This window comes from Elephas maximus, chromosome 15 (assembly GCF_024166365.1).
Source record: "Elephas maximus indicus isolate mEleMax1 chromosome 15, mEleMax1 primary haplotype, whole genome shotgun sequence".
In the NCBI taxonomy this organism is placed as follows: Eukaryota; Metazoa; Chordata; class Mammalia; order Proboscidea; family Elephantidae; genus Elephas; species Elephas maximus.
In genome coordinates, this window is record NC_064833.1 from 4027320 (window position 1) to 4043415 (window position 16096).

The 16096-nt window shown below is 49.6% G+C and overlaps 1 protein-coding gene across 1 annotated transcript in view; it reads left to right on the plus strand.

Moving 5' to 3' along the window:
- The first annotated feature begins 11359 nt into the window (after window positions 1–11359).
- Window positions 11360–16096, plus strand: part of AGO2 (argonaute RISC catalytic component 2) — a 98177-nt gene continuing 93440 nt past the window's right edge. Inside the window, exon 1 of the mRNA XM_049854609.1 lies at window positions 11360–11505. Coding sequence (XP_049710566.1) covers window positions 11484–11505 — 22 coding nt within the window. The 5' untranslated portion in view covers window positions 11360–11483. The remainder of the gene's footprint in view (window positions 11506–16096) is intronic.

Consider the following 16096-nt stretch of genomic DNA (forward strand, 5'->3'; position numbering starts at 1 on the left):
CGTCTGTCTGTTCTGCCATCTTGGCTCCGCCTCCTTGACCACATCTTTTTATTGAACAGTAGGTTTTCATTTTGATGGAGTCCAATTTATCACACTTTTATATTTAGTGCTTTTTGTATCTTTTTAGTTTTTATGTTTAGCCCTGTGATTTATCTTTGTGTGAGGGATACGAGACAGTGTTGAAGTTCATTATTTTTCATATGGGTATCTAATTCTTCCAGGACCATTTATGGAAAAGCTTTTCCTTTCTCCATTGTATCGCTCTGGTAGTTTGGTGATAGCGTATGTGTGTCTGTTTCTAGACTTGTTATTCTCCCCCATTGATCTGTTTATCCGTTCTTATGCCCACGCCACACGGTCTTGATTGCTGTGGCTTTACAGTCTTGAAATTGGACAGCGTGAATCATCCAATTTTCTGCAATTTTCAAGATACTTTATTTTGTGTCTTCTAACTCATCTGCAGTTGTATATAAATTTTTGAATCAATTCGTCAATTTCCATTTAAAAAGCCTCTTGGGATTTTGAATCAGTTAGCTTTGCCGTGTACGGCACTTAAGTATTTCACTCTCCGTCTGGGCATCAGCTGGCAGTCACCTGGTGCAGATGCCCTTGGCAGAGTGGCCCTGCCTCCAAGGGAGGATTCCAGCTCGTTGTTGACCCACAGGGCTGCTGAGACAGCCAGCGGCCAGCTCTCCTGGACACCTGTGAGCGGGTGGCTGGGGAGGGTCAAGCCTCTGCTAACACCCCCTTGACCTAACCAGGCCACATGGTGGAAACCCAGCATTAGTAGAGTGAGAAACTGTTCCCAGAGGGCGAGGAAGTGGTAACCTTTGAACTGTAATCTAATCCACCACCCCTTTCTTCAGACACCCAGACTCTATGAGGTTCATAAAAAAGCCTTTTGAAAGTCAGGTCATTTCCTGTTCTTTGCTTTCACCTGCTAGAAAGCAACCTAATTGAATCGTCAGCTTAGATCATTACAAACAATTGTTGGTAGTAGGTCACTGTGTGATTTCTGGCATAAAACTTGGAAGGGGTTCAAAGGCCTGAGCCACTTGGCCGTAACTAAAGCCCTTCCAGTCCCACTAGGTGTTTACATGAACATGGCTTTCAGCTCTGACGTCTCCAAACATGAAAAATGGGGACAGAACTGATAAAGAACGCTGTCTCCATCCAACTGTGAGTCACCCAGATTCAGTGAAAAAGTATGCCCTATTTTGTTCTTTAAAGCCAAATTTCCAAAAAAATGCTACTTTTCATGACTCATAATTATTATTCAAACTTTGTGATATATATTTGTATTTTGATCAATTATGTACTGGTAATAATTGCAATGATAAACACAGTAGAAAGTTTTTTTCTAACAAAGCCTCTCGGGAAATAAATTTTAAGATTTCAATTTATGCATGCATTTTCCATTGTTGTTGAGAAGTATGTAGTGTGATCACTAAGACTTTCACGTATAAATACTGGTTAGAACATTAGGGTAAGTATGTAAATATCATAGAAGAACTGAAGGGGGACTAGAAGCTTACAGGATTGGAAGGAAAGATGTAAATAGCTGAGTGTTAAAGAAGCAGTCGATGTTGTGGTTTGTTTTTTACTTCAGAAAAGCTTTCTGCTTGGATAGGTGGGTACAATTTTTTTTTTTTTAATTGTTGTAAAAATACAGCTAACAGAACATTTGCTAATTCAGCGTTCTTCACGTGTACAATTCAGCGAGACCAATTACATCAATCGCCTTGTGCCACCATCAGCAATATGATCGTGTACTCTTTTTTTTTTCTGTAAAATAAAGGGTTTTATTCAGAATCAAAGGTCTGATCCTGTACTCTTGTACTCTTTTTCAAATAGATCACGTCGGATGTCAAATCGACGTATCCATCTGGATACATTTTAAAAAGTGATACCACAGCTCTATTTTTAAGAGTCAATATTTTCAAGGTGCCAGAAATTATGTTCTTTGTAACAATTTAAACTTATGAAATATTTTAAATGTTAACTTAATGTGTGAGTGGGATAAAAAGTATTCAAAATTATTTTGGTGGATATGAGAACAAAACAGTTTGCAGACCATGGATGTCAAGTTCATTCAATGAATCTTGAGAGTAAGAAGAAACATAAAACTCAAGTGCAGAATCCCTTGGTATATATTTTGACAATCAAAATACCATTATCACAGCTTTAAAAAATGATAATTATCCTTGAATATCATCAAATATACAGTCAAAATTCACATTTTCCTAATTGTATCAGGATGATGATTTTTTTTTTTGCAGTTTGTTTGAATCAGAATCCAAATAAGATGGCACCCTTATGGTGTCTTTTGACGAACAGAAGATGTTAACTTAATGGAGTCCAACTTTTCACGAAACCTGTTGTCATCCAACTCATAGTGACCCTATAGGACAGAGTAGAACTGCCCCACAGAGCTTCTTGGTAAGCCCATTGCCATGAGTCAATTCCGGCTCTTGGCAACCCTGTGTGTCACAGAGGAGAACTTCTCCATAGGGTTTTCTTGGCTGTAGTCCTTATGGTATATGGCAGTGTTGTCTTATTTAAGAAATTTTTTCCTACCTCAAGGTAATAAAAATGGTCTCCAATATTATCTTAAAGGAACCCTGGTGGCACAGGGTTGAAGAACTCGGCTGCTTACCAAAAGATTACTGGTTAGATGCCACCAGCTCCTCTGCAGGAGGAAGATGTAGCAGTCTGCTTCTGTAAAGGTTACAGCCTTGGAAACCCTGTGGGGCAATTCTACACTGTCCTACAGGATGCTATGAGCCAGAATCCACTTGACAGCAGCGGGTTTGGTTTAGATATTATCTTACAAAGTCTTTATTGTTTGGTCTTTCACATTCGACCTGTTCTCCGCCTAGAATTGGTTTGTAGTGCGTTTTTCCCGTATGCATGCCCACTTATCCAGGCACCGTTATCAACAAGTCCGTCCTTTCCCCCACGGCCCTGTGGTTTCAGCTTACTCATGAAGCAAGGACCCACATGTGCGCACTTTCTGGGTTCTTCTGTTCCGAGGGTCTCCGTCGATGAAGCAACACCCTCTCTCAGTTACCATCGCTTCATAAGTCTTGATACGTCATATTCCATCTGGCTCTTCTTGTCCTTTCCATTTCCACATAAATTGTAAAATAAACGTGTTAAGTTCCACCCAAAACAAACAAGAAACAACAATAAAAAGCTATGGGATTGCATTGACTGTCTCGATGAATTTGGGGACTGTGTAGTAAAGAATTCAATCTTGCCCCAAAAGAGGTCTGGCTTTGCCCTTGGCATCTGGGAGGTGATCTCTAAGCCCGTGGAATGGCAAGCCTAGTAAGAACGTCAGGAGGCCCTATGGAGCACAGCTCTGCTCTGCTCACATGGGTCGTCATGAGCCAGAATCAACTGATGGCAACTAACAATGCAACAGGAATGTCTGTGCCCAGAAGGCCTTGGACCACGATGGGTAGTCTAATGCTGACTTGGGGTGGGGACCGGCACCACCCAGGCCATCAGCCCAGTGGAGGGGGTTGGGGCAGATTTTTAAGTGGTTTACATCTCCACAGGGCCTTTCTGCCTGCTCATCTCCAGCTGCCCCTGAGGGAATGAGATGAGAACAAGTGTGATGTAAACAGGTCTCACAGCTCTGGTTCTGCATCAGCCCTTGCTTCTCGCTGTACCTGTCTCGGAGGCACAGGCAAGGCTGATGTCTCCTGAGCTCCTGCTGTTAGTTATCCCCACTGACAATAAAGTTGTAGAGATGTCCTCAAAGCTTCATCCATCTTCATCCACAAAGTCAGTACGATCCCCATAGCTTTTCCAGATTGTTGCTTGTTTTTTTTTTTGGTGAAACTTAACATGCTTGGGAGCCATGGTGATGCAGCGGTTAAGAGCTCTGCTAGCCACTCACCAAAAGACCGGCGGTTCAAATCCACCAGCCACTCCTTGGAAACTCTAAGAGGCAGTTCTACTCTGTACTGTAGGGTTGCTGTAAGTTGGAATTGATGGCAGTGGGTTTGGTTTTGGTTTTTTTTAACACGCTTATTTTACAGTTTATGTGGCAATGGACAGCAATGATAATATTACAATCGGCACTACAGCTTCTGGACAGTAGCTGCATAACACATCAGGGGCTGTACAGACGTCCACGAAGATGCCGCCTTAGTCATGCAGGAAGTCAGCTGCTAACTTAGATTTTCCAGGAGGCAGCCCTTTCATGTGTTTCAGCTTTCTTCCTTTCAGATTGCCAACAGTTCTACAAATTATCGCTATGAATAATTCTATGAGACATCCAAAGTAAACACTTAAATATTTCAATGAGAGAAATGAAAGGGGAAAAGAAAGAAAGAAAAAAAACCCAAACAAAGCTGGGGCCTTCCAGGTGCACACATTTGAGTGTGGTGTTTCTGACACTTTTCCTGATACTCCCTCGTGCAGGTGTGAACCTTCTGCTTTGCCTCGGGTGCACAGGAGACCAAGATGTTCAGGAGCAGGTCGCTGAGTGACAACACCCGTGTGTGGGTGCAAGGGGTCACCACACTGGTCAATCTCCTTGGTTATCCAGCTTCTGGGGAAGTGACCTTGTGTAGGGGCAGGGAGGGGTGGAGTTGCATCGTGTTGTAACTCCCTGGAATGCAGGAACGATGTGTAGAGGTGTGAGCCTGGGAGCTGACATTCTCCCCAAAGCGAAGAGACATTTCTTGCAAGGGGTTTGCATTAATCTAGTAATTCTGTCTTTTTGGGGGGGGTGGTGGCGGGGATGGAGGTTACAGCCTAGGTTTTTTTTTTTTTTTTAATTAAACTCTTTGTTTTGAAATAATTATAGATTTACATACAGTTGTAGAAGTAATACACAGAGATTCCAGGTACCCTTTACCCTGTTCCCCCCAATGGTAATATCATGCGAAACTATAGCGCAGTATCACAACTGGGATACCGACAGGAGTGGGGTGGGCTTTGTTATTCAGCATACTGTGAGACTCATGCAGGCTGGGGGGTACACCAACAGTTTTTTTTTTTTTTTTATTACTGAGCAGTGGTCCATTGTATGGATGTATCAGAGTTTGTTTAGCTATTCACTCGCTGAAGGACATCTGGGTTGTTTCCAGCTGAAGGCTGTTACAGATAAAGCTGCTAGGAACATTTGTGTACAGGTTTACGTGTGAACATGAGTTTTCATCTCTCTGGGATCACCCAGGAGTGTGACTGCTGGGTCATGCGGAAGCTGCATGTTTAGTTTATTAAGAAACTTGCCAAACTGTTTTCCCTAGAGGCTGTACCATTTGGCATTCCCATCACCCATGCGGGTGATCCCCTTTCTCCACATCCTCACCAGCATTTGGCATTCTCACCTTTTTTTTTTAATTTAATTTTAGCCATACTGATAGGTGGGTAGTGTTATCTTGTTGTGGCTTTAATTTGCATTTCCCAAATGGCCGGTGACGTTGAGCATGTTTGCACGTGTCTCTTTTCTACCTGTGTATCTTCTTCAGTGAAACGTCTCTCCATATCTTCTGCCCATGTTCTAAGTGGGTTGCTTGCTTTTTTTACTGTTGAATTTTGAGAGTTCTTTATATATTCTAGATACTAGTCCTTTGTCACACGTGTAGCTTGCAAATATTTTCTCCCACTCTGTAGCTTATCTTTTCATCTTTCAGCAGGATTTTTCCACAGAATGAAAGTTTTATTTTTGATGAGGTAATTTCGTTATTTTGATGTATCAATTTTGTCTTTTATGGAGCGTGTTTTGGTGCCAATTCTAAGAACTATTCGCCTAGCTCTAGATCCCAAAGAAATCCCTGGGTGGTGCAGTGTGCACTCTAATACTAACCTAAAGATTGCCAGTTCGAACCCACGCAGCAGCACTGCAAGGCCTGGCTATCTGTTTCTGTAAGGAATTACAGCCAAGAAAACCCCATGGGGCTGTTCTCCTGTGTAACACATGGGATCGACAGGAGTCAGAATCCACTTGATGGCAACAGGTTTTTTTTTTAGATCCCAAAGAATTGCTGTTTTTTCTTTTTCTTTTTTCTGTTTTACAGTTTTACATAAATATGGGGTCCATTTTGAGTTAACTTTTCCATACAGTGTGAGGCCGGGGTCGACCTTCTGCCTACGCATGTCCAATTGCTCCCGCACCGTTTGTTGAGACAACTCTTTCCTCCATTGAATTGCTTTTGTAACTTTGTCAAAAATCGATTGTGCGTTATTTGTGTAAAAGGGAGTTCTGTGGCCAGATGGAGTAGGGGCATGGTGTTACTCTGTGTCCCCTTCTTTCCTTGGAGAATCACGGTTCTCAATACCTCAGTAACAGCTCCAAGGCTTTCAGTCAATAAATCCGTTTAGTATGGTTTGACCTAACATTTACAAATTTAACCATGTGCAGAAAACATTTGGGGAACAGCTGATTCATTCCAGTACCCTCATTTTAGTCTTGCAGAAACTGAGAACCCCCAAAGTCGAGAGCTTTGAGGGCCCACTGACCATGAACAGCAGTGGGCGTGCTTTCTCCTCCCGAGCTCAGCCCTGTTCTCTTCCCTGCAGCATTATTGCCCTAGGCTGCACGCACCCAACTTGCAGACCTTCAGCCTGACCTCTGACAGGCGTTTCCAGTTATGATGAAAGCACAGCAGTCACATCAAAGCATAGACAGATAGACACATGGATAGATGGATGATAGATAGATAGATGACACACGATACGTAGGTAGGTAGGTGGATGGATGGGTGGATGGACAGAAGGATGGACGGACGGACCGATGGATGGATAGCTGCTGTCAGGTTGGCTCCAACTCATGGTCACCTTGTATGTAACAGAATAAAATGTTGCCTGGTCCTGTGTCAGCCTTGTGATTGCCTGCATGCTTGAGTCCATCATTGCAGCTATTGTGCCAATCCATCTCACCAAGGGTCTCCCTCACCCTCGCTGGCCTCTGCTTCACGAAACACGATGTCCTCCTCCAGCCACTGATCCCGCCTGATGACATGTCCAAAGAAGCAAGTCGAACAGTGTTTTTTTTTGTGTGTGACCCATAGGGTTTTCATTAGCTAATTTTCAGAAGTAGATTGCCAAATCTTTCTTCCTAATTTGTCTTAGCCTAGAAGCTCCACTACAACCTGTCCACCATGGGTGACCCTGCTGGTATTTGAAATACCAATGGTATAGCTTCCAGCATCACAGCAACACACAAACCACAATAGTGCGACGGACTGAGGGTGGGTCGTGGCATCAAAGCATAGGGATCCAAAACCACAGAGCAAGAATTTGTAGGGAGGAGTCAGCTCTGTGTGGCAAACACCCAAATGCTGGATGAGGAGGGGGAGGGAAAGATGGATGCCTGAGAGAATGGTAGAGCGTGGAGCTGTCTGGTGCATGGTGAGGAGCCCTGGTGGCACAGTGGTTTAAGAGCTAGGTTGCTAACCCAAAGGTTGGCAGTTTGAACTCACCAGCCGCTCTGCAGGAGAAAGATGTGGCAGCCAACTTCTGTAAAGATTACAGCCTAGGAAACCCCACAGGGAAGTTCTACTCGATGAGTCTGGATCCACACGAGCAGTGGGTTTGGTTTGTTTTGGTGGACACTGACTGTATTAACCCGCTGGCGAGCAAAGGAGAAACAGCAGCTGGAGGAGGGAGAGGGTGAGCTTTGATGTCCTGGGCCTGAAGCGAATTTGGGGGGCGAGGGCTGTGGCAAGGGGCCTGGGATTCCTCAGCACAGGCGCAGCAGGGTGAAGTCAAGCATGGTTTTACCTCGGAAGAGGGCAGGCAAAGGAGGGCCAGGACCACGCGGAGAGAACCCCGTGTCCCCGCGCTTTGGGGCGGGGAGCGCAGGATCCCCTAGGCCCCGAGGGCTCCGGAGGGGGCGGGGACGGGTGCGTGCTGCGGGGACGCGAAAGCGGCACCAGCGCCCCTTGGCCAGCAGGGGGCCAAGGATGAGGGATCTCAGAAAGGAGCGACGCAATGAAGCAGACACCTTCTAGAAAAGAGGTTTGCAACAAAGTTACCCAACGCCGGGCTCCAGGAAAAAGAGGGGAGCAATGGAGTCCAGACGGCAGGGGGGGATCCTAGTTCTGGGCATTCTGGAGCTAGAGGTGACAGCTGCAAACCGCGGGGCAGTCAGGCCCCTGAGTGATCCGGGGATTCCAGGCAGAAACGAGTTTTGTGGGTGTCTGAGAGGGACCATGGAGAGAGGCCTGTGGGGTTGAGGAGAATTATAAGGGGGTGTGGTTTATAAAAGGAGCCCTGATGGCACAGTGGTTAAGTGCTCAGCTGTTCACTAAAAGGTTGGCAGTTCAAACCCATCCGCAGCTCCCCTGGAGGACGACGTGGCGATCTGATTCCTTAAAGGTTACAGCCTTGGAAACCCTAGGGGGCAGCTGTACCCCGTCCTATAGGATCCCTAGGGGCCAGCTGTACCCCGTCCTGTAGGATCCCTAGGGGCCAGCTGTACCCCGTCCTGTAGGATCCCTAGGGGGCAGCTGTACCCCGTCCTGTAGGATCCCTAGGGGGCAGCTGTACCCCGTCCTTGGAAACCCTAGGGGGCAGCTGTACCCCGTCCTGTAGGATCCCTAGGGGGCAGCTGTACCCCGTCCTATAGGATCCCTAGGGGGCAGCTGTACCCCGTCCTATAGGATCCCTAGGGGGCAGCTGTACCCCGTCCTATAGGATCCCTAGAGGGCAGCTGTACCCCGTCCTATAGGATCCCTAGGAGTCGGAATTGATTCCACCGCAGTGGGTTTTCTGTGTGTGTGTGTGTGTTTTGTGGTTCATAAATAGGAGTGATAACATTCACGTTTATTTCAAGACTTCTTTGTTATGAAGTATAACAGAGGTACAGGGAAGTTTTTAAAACATAAAGCTTAAGGGATTGTTGCAAGGCAAACGCCAGTATCCACCCATCCACGGCCAGAAGGAACACGCCTTGGACCCCAAAAGTCCCCATGGGCCTCTCTGTGGTCACACCCCCCCAGCAGTAAACCCCATTCTGACTCTTATGATAATCACCTTCTTGTTTTTCTCTGTATTTCTATTATTAGCTTTGCATCCCTAAACAATGTGTGGGGCCAGTGGTGGTTCAGAGGCAGGATCCTCACCTTCTATGCAGGAGACCTGGGTTCGATTCCCGGCCAGTGTACCTCATGTGTCGCCACCACCCGTCTGTCAGTAGAGGCTTGTGTGTTGCTGTGAAGCTGAACAGGCTTCAGCGAAGCTTCCAGACTACTTGGACTAGGAAGAAATGCCTGGTGATTTACTTCTGAAAATCAGCCATCGATAATATGATCTCGACCATGGGAGCCACAACCCATCATGCGGATGGGCAGGACAGGGCAGTGTTTTGCTGAGGTGTGCATGTCGCCACCAATGGGGGGGGGGTGTCTGACCCCACGGCAGCTCACAACACCAACAACATATACGCGGGAGCCGAGATGTGGGTTTGTGTTTAGCTTTTACCGGATACTGCCACACATTTTCTCCAAATTCACGTTCTCACGATAACAGTCTTGAGAAAGCAAAGACGTGGATCTGAACAGCCCTGGAGTCTGATGTGAGAAGACTCTGGCAAACAGGTGGGGCTCTACTGTAGACCAGAGTAAGGATGTTGGGCCCTGTGTGGATGGAGACAGGAACCCAGGGAAGGGCTGTACGCAAAGTAGACCAAGATCAGCTTTGTGTTCGCACAACATGCCTCCAGCTGCGGCTCAGAGCGGAAGGAGAGGGAAGGGTCATTTCAGTGGTTGGTCAGGTGGCTCAGCCTTCTCAGGTGGAGGTGGTGGGCAGAGTTGGAGACGGGTGGCTGGGCATATGGGAGACCGCAGCGACAGGACTCAGAGACTGAGGAGGAGCCCCACTCCATCGGGAACTTGGTGAAGACAGATGTCTTCCTTATAAGTTTCTCTCTGTAGGAAATTACAGTTTTCCTTCACTTATTTAGGGATGACATTAGGGAGCCCTGGTGTCATAGTGATTAAGTGCTATGGCTGCTAACAAAAAGGTCTGCAGTTTGAATCCACCAGGCACTCACTGGAAACTCTATGGGGCAGTTCTTCTCTGTCCTATAGGGCCCCTATGAGTCAGGATCGACTCAACGGCAATGGCTTCTGAGACAGCAGAGATCTCATCATAAACCTGCCAAGGGCCCTGCACCTCCCCCAACACACTGGGCCTTGCACACGACAACATGACAATAATACGTATTCATAGGATGCCTGGAGAAAGGAGCAGGTGAAAGTGTTAGAAAATGAGTAACTCAGGTTGTGTGTCACCTTCTGACTTTAATAGCCCGCCTACTGGGGCAGGAAGGAGGTAACCTCTACCTAGCACCCCTAGGAAAGGCTCCAAGGGAGAGGTGGGGCCCAGAGGGACTTGGCGGTGAGGAGGATTTGGATGGGGGAACATCCCAGGCAGAGGCAGGAAAGCACAGAAAGGCACATTAAAGAGTGACATGGTGGGGGCTGGTAAGGGCACCGCTTGAAAGACGGGCCCAACAGAGCCCAAGGGGGCTGGGGGCAGTGGGCCCCAGCCCCGGAGCAGAGCCGGCTGGGCTGCGTCTAAGTCGCGCCGGGAGGTGGCGGTGTGGTTGTGCGCGAATGGGCAGGGAGCGCGTTCAAGTTCAAGCGCCGACATTCATGTTTCGTTATTAATTTAAAAAAGCCAGGCTGCGATGCGGCAGGCGCGGCCAGGAGGCGGACTCCCGCACCCCCGCCACATCGTGCCCAAGTGCACCGGGCCCCAGAGGAGCCGCGAAGCCGCCCGAGGGTGGGGGCGGGAGACTCAGGGGCGCCTCCGGGCCGGGGGACGGCGTCGCTCCTCCCGGGCGCTGCACCGGACCGTCGCCCCCCGCCGCCGGTCCCCGCCCAAGTCGCCCCCGGAACCCTCCAACCCCCGCGTCCCCGCCCACTCGGCTCCAATCCCCGCCCAGGTCCCCTCCCAGCCCCGGGTCCCCGCCTAGGTCCCCCCGGAACCCCAGCCCCGAGTCTCCGCCCAGTCCCCCCCGGACTCCCCTCAAGCCCCGAGTCTCCGCCCAGTCCCCCCCGACTCCCCTCCAGCCCCGAGTCTCCGCCCAGTCCCCCCCGGACTCCCCTCCAGCCCCGAGTCTCCGCCCAGTCCCCCCCGACTCCCCTCCAGCCCCGAGTCTCCGCCCAGTCCCCTCCGACTCCCCTCCAGCCCCGAGTCTCCGTCCACGTCCCTCCCGGGCGCCCCAGCCCCTGGTCCCCACTCGCCGCCCCTCGCCCGCCCCCGGGCTCCCCGCCCCGCAGCCCCCGGCGCGGACCCGGTGGCGCGCAGGGCCGGCCTCCCCCGCGGGCGCGCGCGCCTCCCCCGCCGGCCGGCGCCCCTCCCCGCGCCCTCCCCGCCCCGCCCGCCGCGGCGGGTAAACCTGTTCGGCGAGGCGGCCGCGCCGGGGCAGATCGAGCGGCCGGCAGCTCCTCGAGCTCTCGGCGTCGGGTGGTGCGCGCGGCCGCCCCTCGCGCAGAGCCTTCAGCGGCGCCACCATGTACTCGGCAGCCGGCCCCGGTGAGTGCGGCGGTTGGCGGCGCGAGGCGGGAGGCCACCCGCTCCCCGCGCCCCGGGTCCGGCCGGGCGCCGCGTGGAGGCCCGAGCCCAGCGGCCTGGGCGTACGGCAGGGGCCGGGGACCGGGGACCGGGGACCGGGGCCGGGGACCGGGGTCGGGGACCGGGGCCGGGGACCGGGGTCGGGGACCGGGGCCGGGGGCCGGGGCGGGGCCGGGGGCGGCGGGCCGGGGTCCTCGCCCGCGCGGTGGCGCCGGCCCGGGGCTCCGTGCGGGTGGGAGCGGCCCGGAGCCGCGCGGCGCCTCCCGTGGCGCGGGGCGCCCTCCCCGGTTCCTGGAACGAGGTGGGAGACGAGCTGATGTCGTCGGCTTCCCTGCCTCCGAGACAGCCTCGCCTGCGTCGGAAAAGTTCTAAAAACTTGAAGCAGGCGCACATTTTCCTTCTTTAATGCCGAGAGGGAGGGCGGCTAACTTGCTGGCGGAGAAAATGGTCCAGCGTTGAAACGCTGTCGCCGTCTCCCGCCGGGCACGTGGCCGCCCCGCTTCCCCGCGGCCCTGCCACTTGGCCCGGGCATTGCTGCGCCTTTGTCCGCCGAGCTCCGGCCTGGCCACCGCGCCCGGGGCTCCGTGCGTTCTCCTTCCCGGCCCTCCGCGCCTCCCTGCCCGCCCGCCTCAGGCCCCCGAGCCACTGGGGCCGGCTCTGATCGCTCCCCGCAGTGAGCTCGGTGCCTGGCGGATTCCGGGTGTCTTATTTCTGATGTCACAGTTGGTTAGAAAGCTTTCCCAAGGCTGAGCCGACCCAACTTTCCAACTCTTTAGGGCTCCCAGCAATTTGATTGCAAAATGGTTTGAACCCGGCACCTGGGAGGTGCCCCAGCCCTGCGGGCAGAGCCTGAGCTCCGTTGCCACAAGCCCTGGGGTCAGATCCTGGCTTCTTGGGGCCCTGAGTGGACAGACCCCGACCCGTGAAATGGGCCGGATGGTCCTCTCCGCCTTGAGTCAGGCTCTGAGAGCTGATCCGTCTAAAGGGACCCAGTAAGTGTTAGCGACCTACTTGGTATGTTTTTTCAGACTTTGAGTTTACAAGTTGGAGGCCGGCAAAAAGTGAAGAACCTTGAAGGAAGGTCAGGCTTTTCTGTAGAGTGTGTTCCTTAATCCACTGGACAGCTTGCTGAAGTTGGTGGTGGTTCTTCATTTTAAAGGTGGACAACAGAGGCTCAGAGAGGTTAAGAACTCCCCCAAGGTCAGACAGCCAGTGAGCATTAGACCAATCTGTCAGACACACAAGCCGATTCTCTTGACACCCTCCTCAGAGAAGTGGCTTTCAATCCTTTCTGACCTTGACCCCTGGGTGAGAAATACCTGTTAAATCTAGACCCGTTAAATTATATGCGTGTATAATTCAAACAAGAGCCTCAGGAAGCAACACCCCTCCCCTCACTGCGTGCACTGGCCTGGCCTGGGGTAATTCCCCGTGCACATCGATTTCTTAAAACGCTTCAGCCCTGTGGGTCTCCAGGCTCCTTCCTGGCCTCTGCCGGCTTTCTGGAGAGTCCTGCTCCGGTGGAGGCCTTGGTGGTGATGGGGAGAGGGACACACAGCTCACAGATAAGACCTGCTCAGGATAAATGGGTCTGTAGGATAATTCTTAGCTAAGGGCAGGATGGGAAGTGTGCCCAAATTTTAGGTTGTTTTGTAATGATACGGCTGTGATGCAGTTCCATTTTATTCTGTATGCGAGGGCTGTTAATTTCGTATAAAAGGAATTTTTGGAGCTGAGTCTCGTCAGTGAGACTCTTCAGTGTTGTATTTCTTAATTTAGAGTAATGAAAGGACATTCAGCCTGAATTGTAAAATAATTACAGATAGTTTTGCTACGTAAATTAATTTCAGATATAGAGTGTGCAACAGGCCTCTATTGTGCCTGTTACAAATAAAAAACTGTTACGTATGTGAATCAGTATCTGGGCTCTTAAAGTTAGGCGTGTTACCATTTTTTAGTTTTTTGAACTCTTTCAAAGAGTTAAGGCTTAGGGTAGGTCCTTCAGTGACTTTCTGAACCTTCATAGATGAACAAATTAGTTTGATTCTTTTTTTTTAGCCACTTAAAGCTCTTTCACTGTGTCTGAGCAGCAGCGTACTGTAAACCTATTGTTTCTAATGGTGTTACTGTGCTCAGATACCCCTGGGAGTTACACTCACCAGTTTACTACAAAGTAACTCTCAAATGTTGTCACTGGTAGTTGCTATCTCGTGGATTTCCACTGTTGGCGACCCCTTGTGTGCAGAGTAGAACTGCTCCACAGGATTTTTCAAGGCTGTGACTCTTTCAGAAGCAGATCGCCCGACCTTTCTTTGGGGGGGCCTTTGGGTGGAACCACCAACCTTCAGCTAGTAGTCGAGTACGTAATGAGAGTTGTCTGAATAAGATTATGCCTTTGAGAATAGCTGATTTACACTGTGGTTTCTAGTGTAATTTAACTTGCCATGCACCCCACTTCTTTTCCTTTTCCATTGTTGAGGTCTCCCAGTAATGTTGCATGGTTGTCGCAGAAGCAAATTTCCTTCTTTCTGCCCACAGAGAAGCAGCAAGCTGGGAGGTACGGGAGTACAGGGGTACTTGGCTGTGCGAGGGCTTCCTTAGTTCTATTTATAAACTTGGAGGAAGAATTTAAATAAGTGTGTAAAAAAAAAAAAGATTATGGAAGCTTTGACTCCTAAAACTTACACGGTTTTAAGTAGTACTGGCTTTTCTTTTTCTTTTTTTTAATTTCTGTCTTGTTAACTTCGAGTTTCAGCGGCGGAAGTTTTAATTAACGTGCTTCTGGAGCTCACGGTTTATATTGTCAATGACGCAGCCCGCTACCGTGCTCAGTAGTCTGATGAGATATGCTCTTCTTTCATGAATTGTCACTGTGAACCTCCCAAACAGAACATTCGCTTTTTTTATAGTTGCTGTTGGGGAATACTTAAAAATACGCAAAAGCCGAGTGACACGGCACAATGCACTCCCGCTCGCCCACCCCCAGGACCGACAGTCACCAGGCTTTTCCACGCTTGCTCCCGAGATTCCCCCTTGCCTTTTTTCTTTGTCGAAATGGTAAAGCCAGTTCCAGACCTGTCATTCATTAAGCATGCATGTCTCAAGTATGGGGACATTTTCTTAGCATAACCCGATGTCATTACCACACCTAACAACCCATAATCAGCTTCTCTCATTATCTCAGAAATGGTGCTTATGGTAGGTTGTTTTGGATTCCGAATTTTAATAAAAGCTCAGACATGACGTTTGGTTTTATGTCTCCTGAAGCTCTTTAACGGAGACTCTAGAGCTAGGGCCCCTCCATCTTTTTTTTTCTCCCTGTTGTTGACTTGTTGCAGACATTTCTGTTCTTAAAATGTCATTTCTTCAGAATACCCCCTCCCCCCGCCCCCCCCGCTAGTTTTCTGTCTTTAATCGGTTCCAAAAAGAACCCCATCGTTTGTTTCTCCATGGTTGGGGAGGGAGACCTGCTGGCTGTAAGCTCAATGCCGGCTTGCATCTCAGAAGCACTGTTTGTGGACAGGTCGCTTTGCCTCTTTAATTTTTGGTTGTAGGAGTGATATTTCACCCAGGCATTATGGGTGATTCCAGTGTGAATCTTGTATGACTACTCTTCCGTAATTATTCAAATAAGGTGGGTTCTTTTTCTCCCAAGTTTTGGGTGGGGAGATGGGCTGGCGGCTTCAGTCACCCTCTGCCTTGCCTGTTTCTCTGCAGGGCACTGCTTCCCTCCCGCCTCCATCATGGCGCCCTCAGTGGTGGGGCCTGGGTCCATGTCCACACCTACGGAGCCCCTCCGCCCTCCGGTCCAAACTAGGCTTTTGCTGTGGTGACAAACCACCAAGCTCCGTTACTCTGTTTCTTCCTCCACCCTTTCCCCCCCAAAGCTTAAAACCTGAAACCACTATTTGTTTTCTGGTCCCTCACTTTTTGTGACCAACCGTAGCTGTGCCCCCTAATTTATCTTTCCGTAAGAGGTATACTCAGGATGACTGTACAAGTTTTGTTTTTAATTGTGGTGAAAATATACATATCAAAACATTCTCTCAGTACAACTTCCCCATTCAGATTTCAGTGACATGGGTTACATTCTTCCTGTTTTATCACCAATCTTGCCATACCTTTTCCAAAATATTCCACCAACGTTAACACAAACTCAGTGCCCCCCAAATGAGAGCCGCGTCTTCCAGCTGCTTAGTTCTAGTTTGAACCCCTGCTGAGAATTTGCATTTCTAACAAGTTCCAGGAAGTTATACATAAGAATCACCTGGAATCTTGCTGAGAGTAGATTCTGGTTCAGTATATCTGATTCAGTGGAAATGCAAATTCTCAGCAGGGAACTTGCTAGAAACTCCCCCCCCCCCGCCACTGTTAGTAATCTTTGGTTTCCATGTATTTGCTTATTTTGTATAAGTGGGCCCATACAGTATTTGTCATTTTGCGACTGACTGATTTTGCTCAGCATGATGTTTGCAAGGTTCATCCATGTTGTGGCATGCATCGGCACTTCATTTCTCTTCATGGCTGCATAATATTCCACTGTCCACAGACC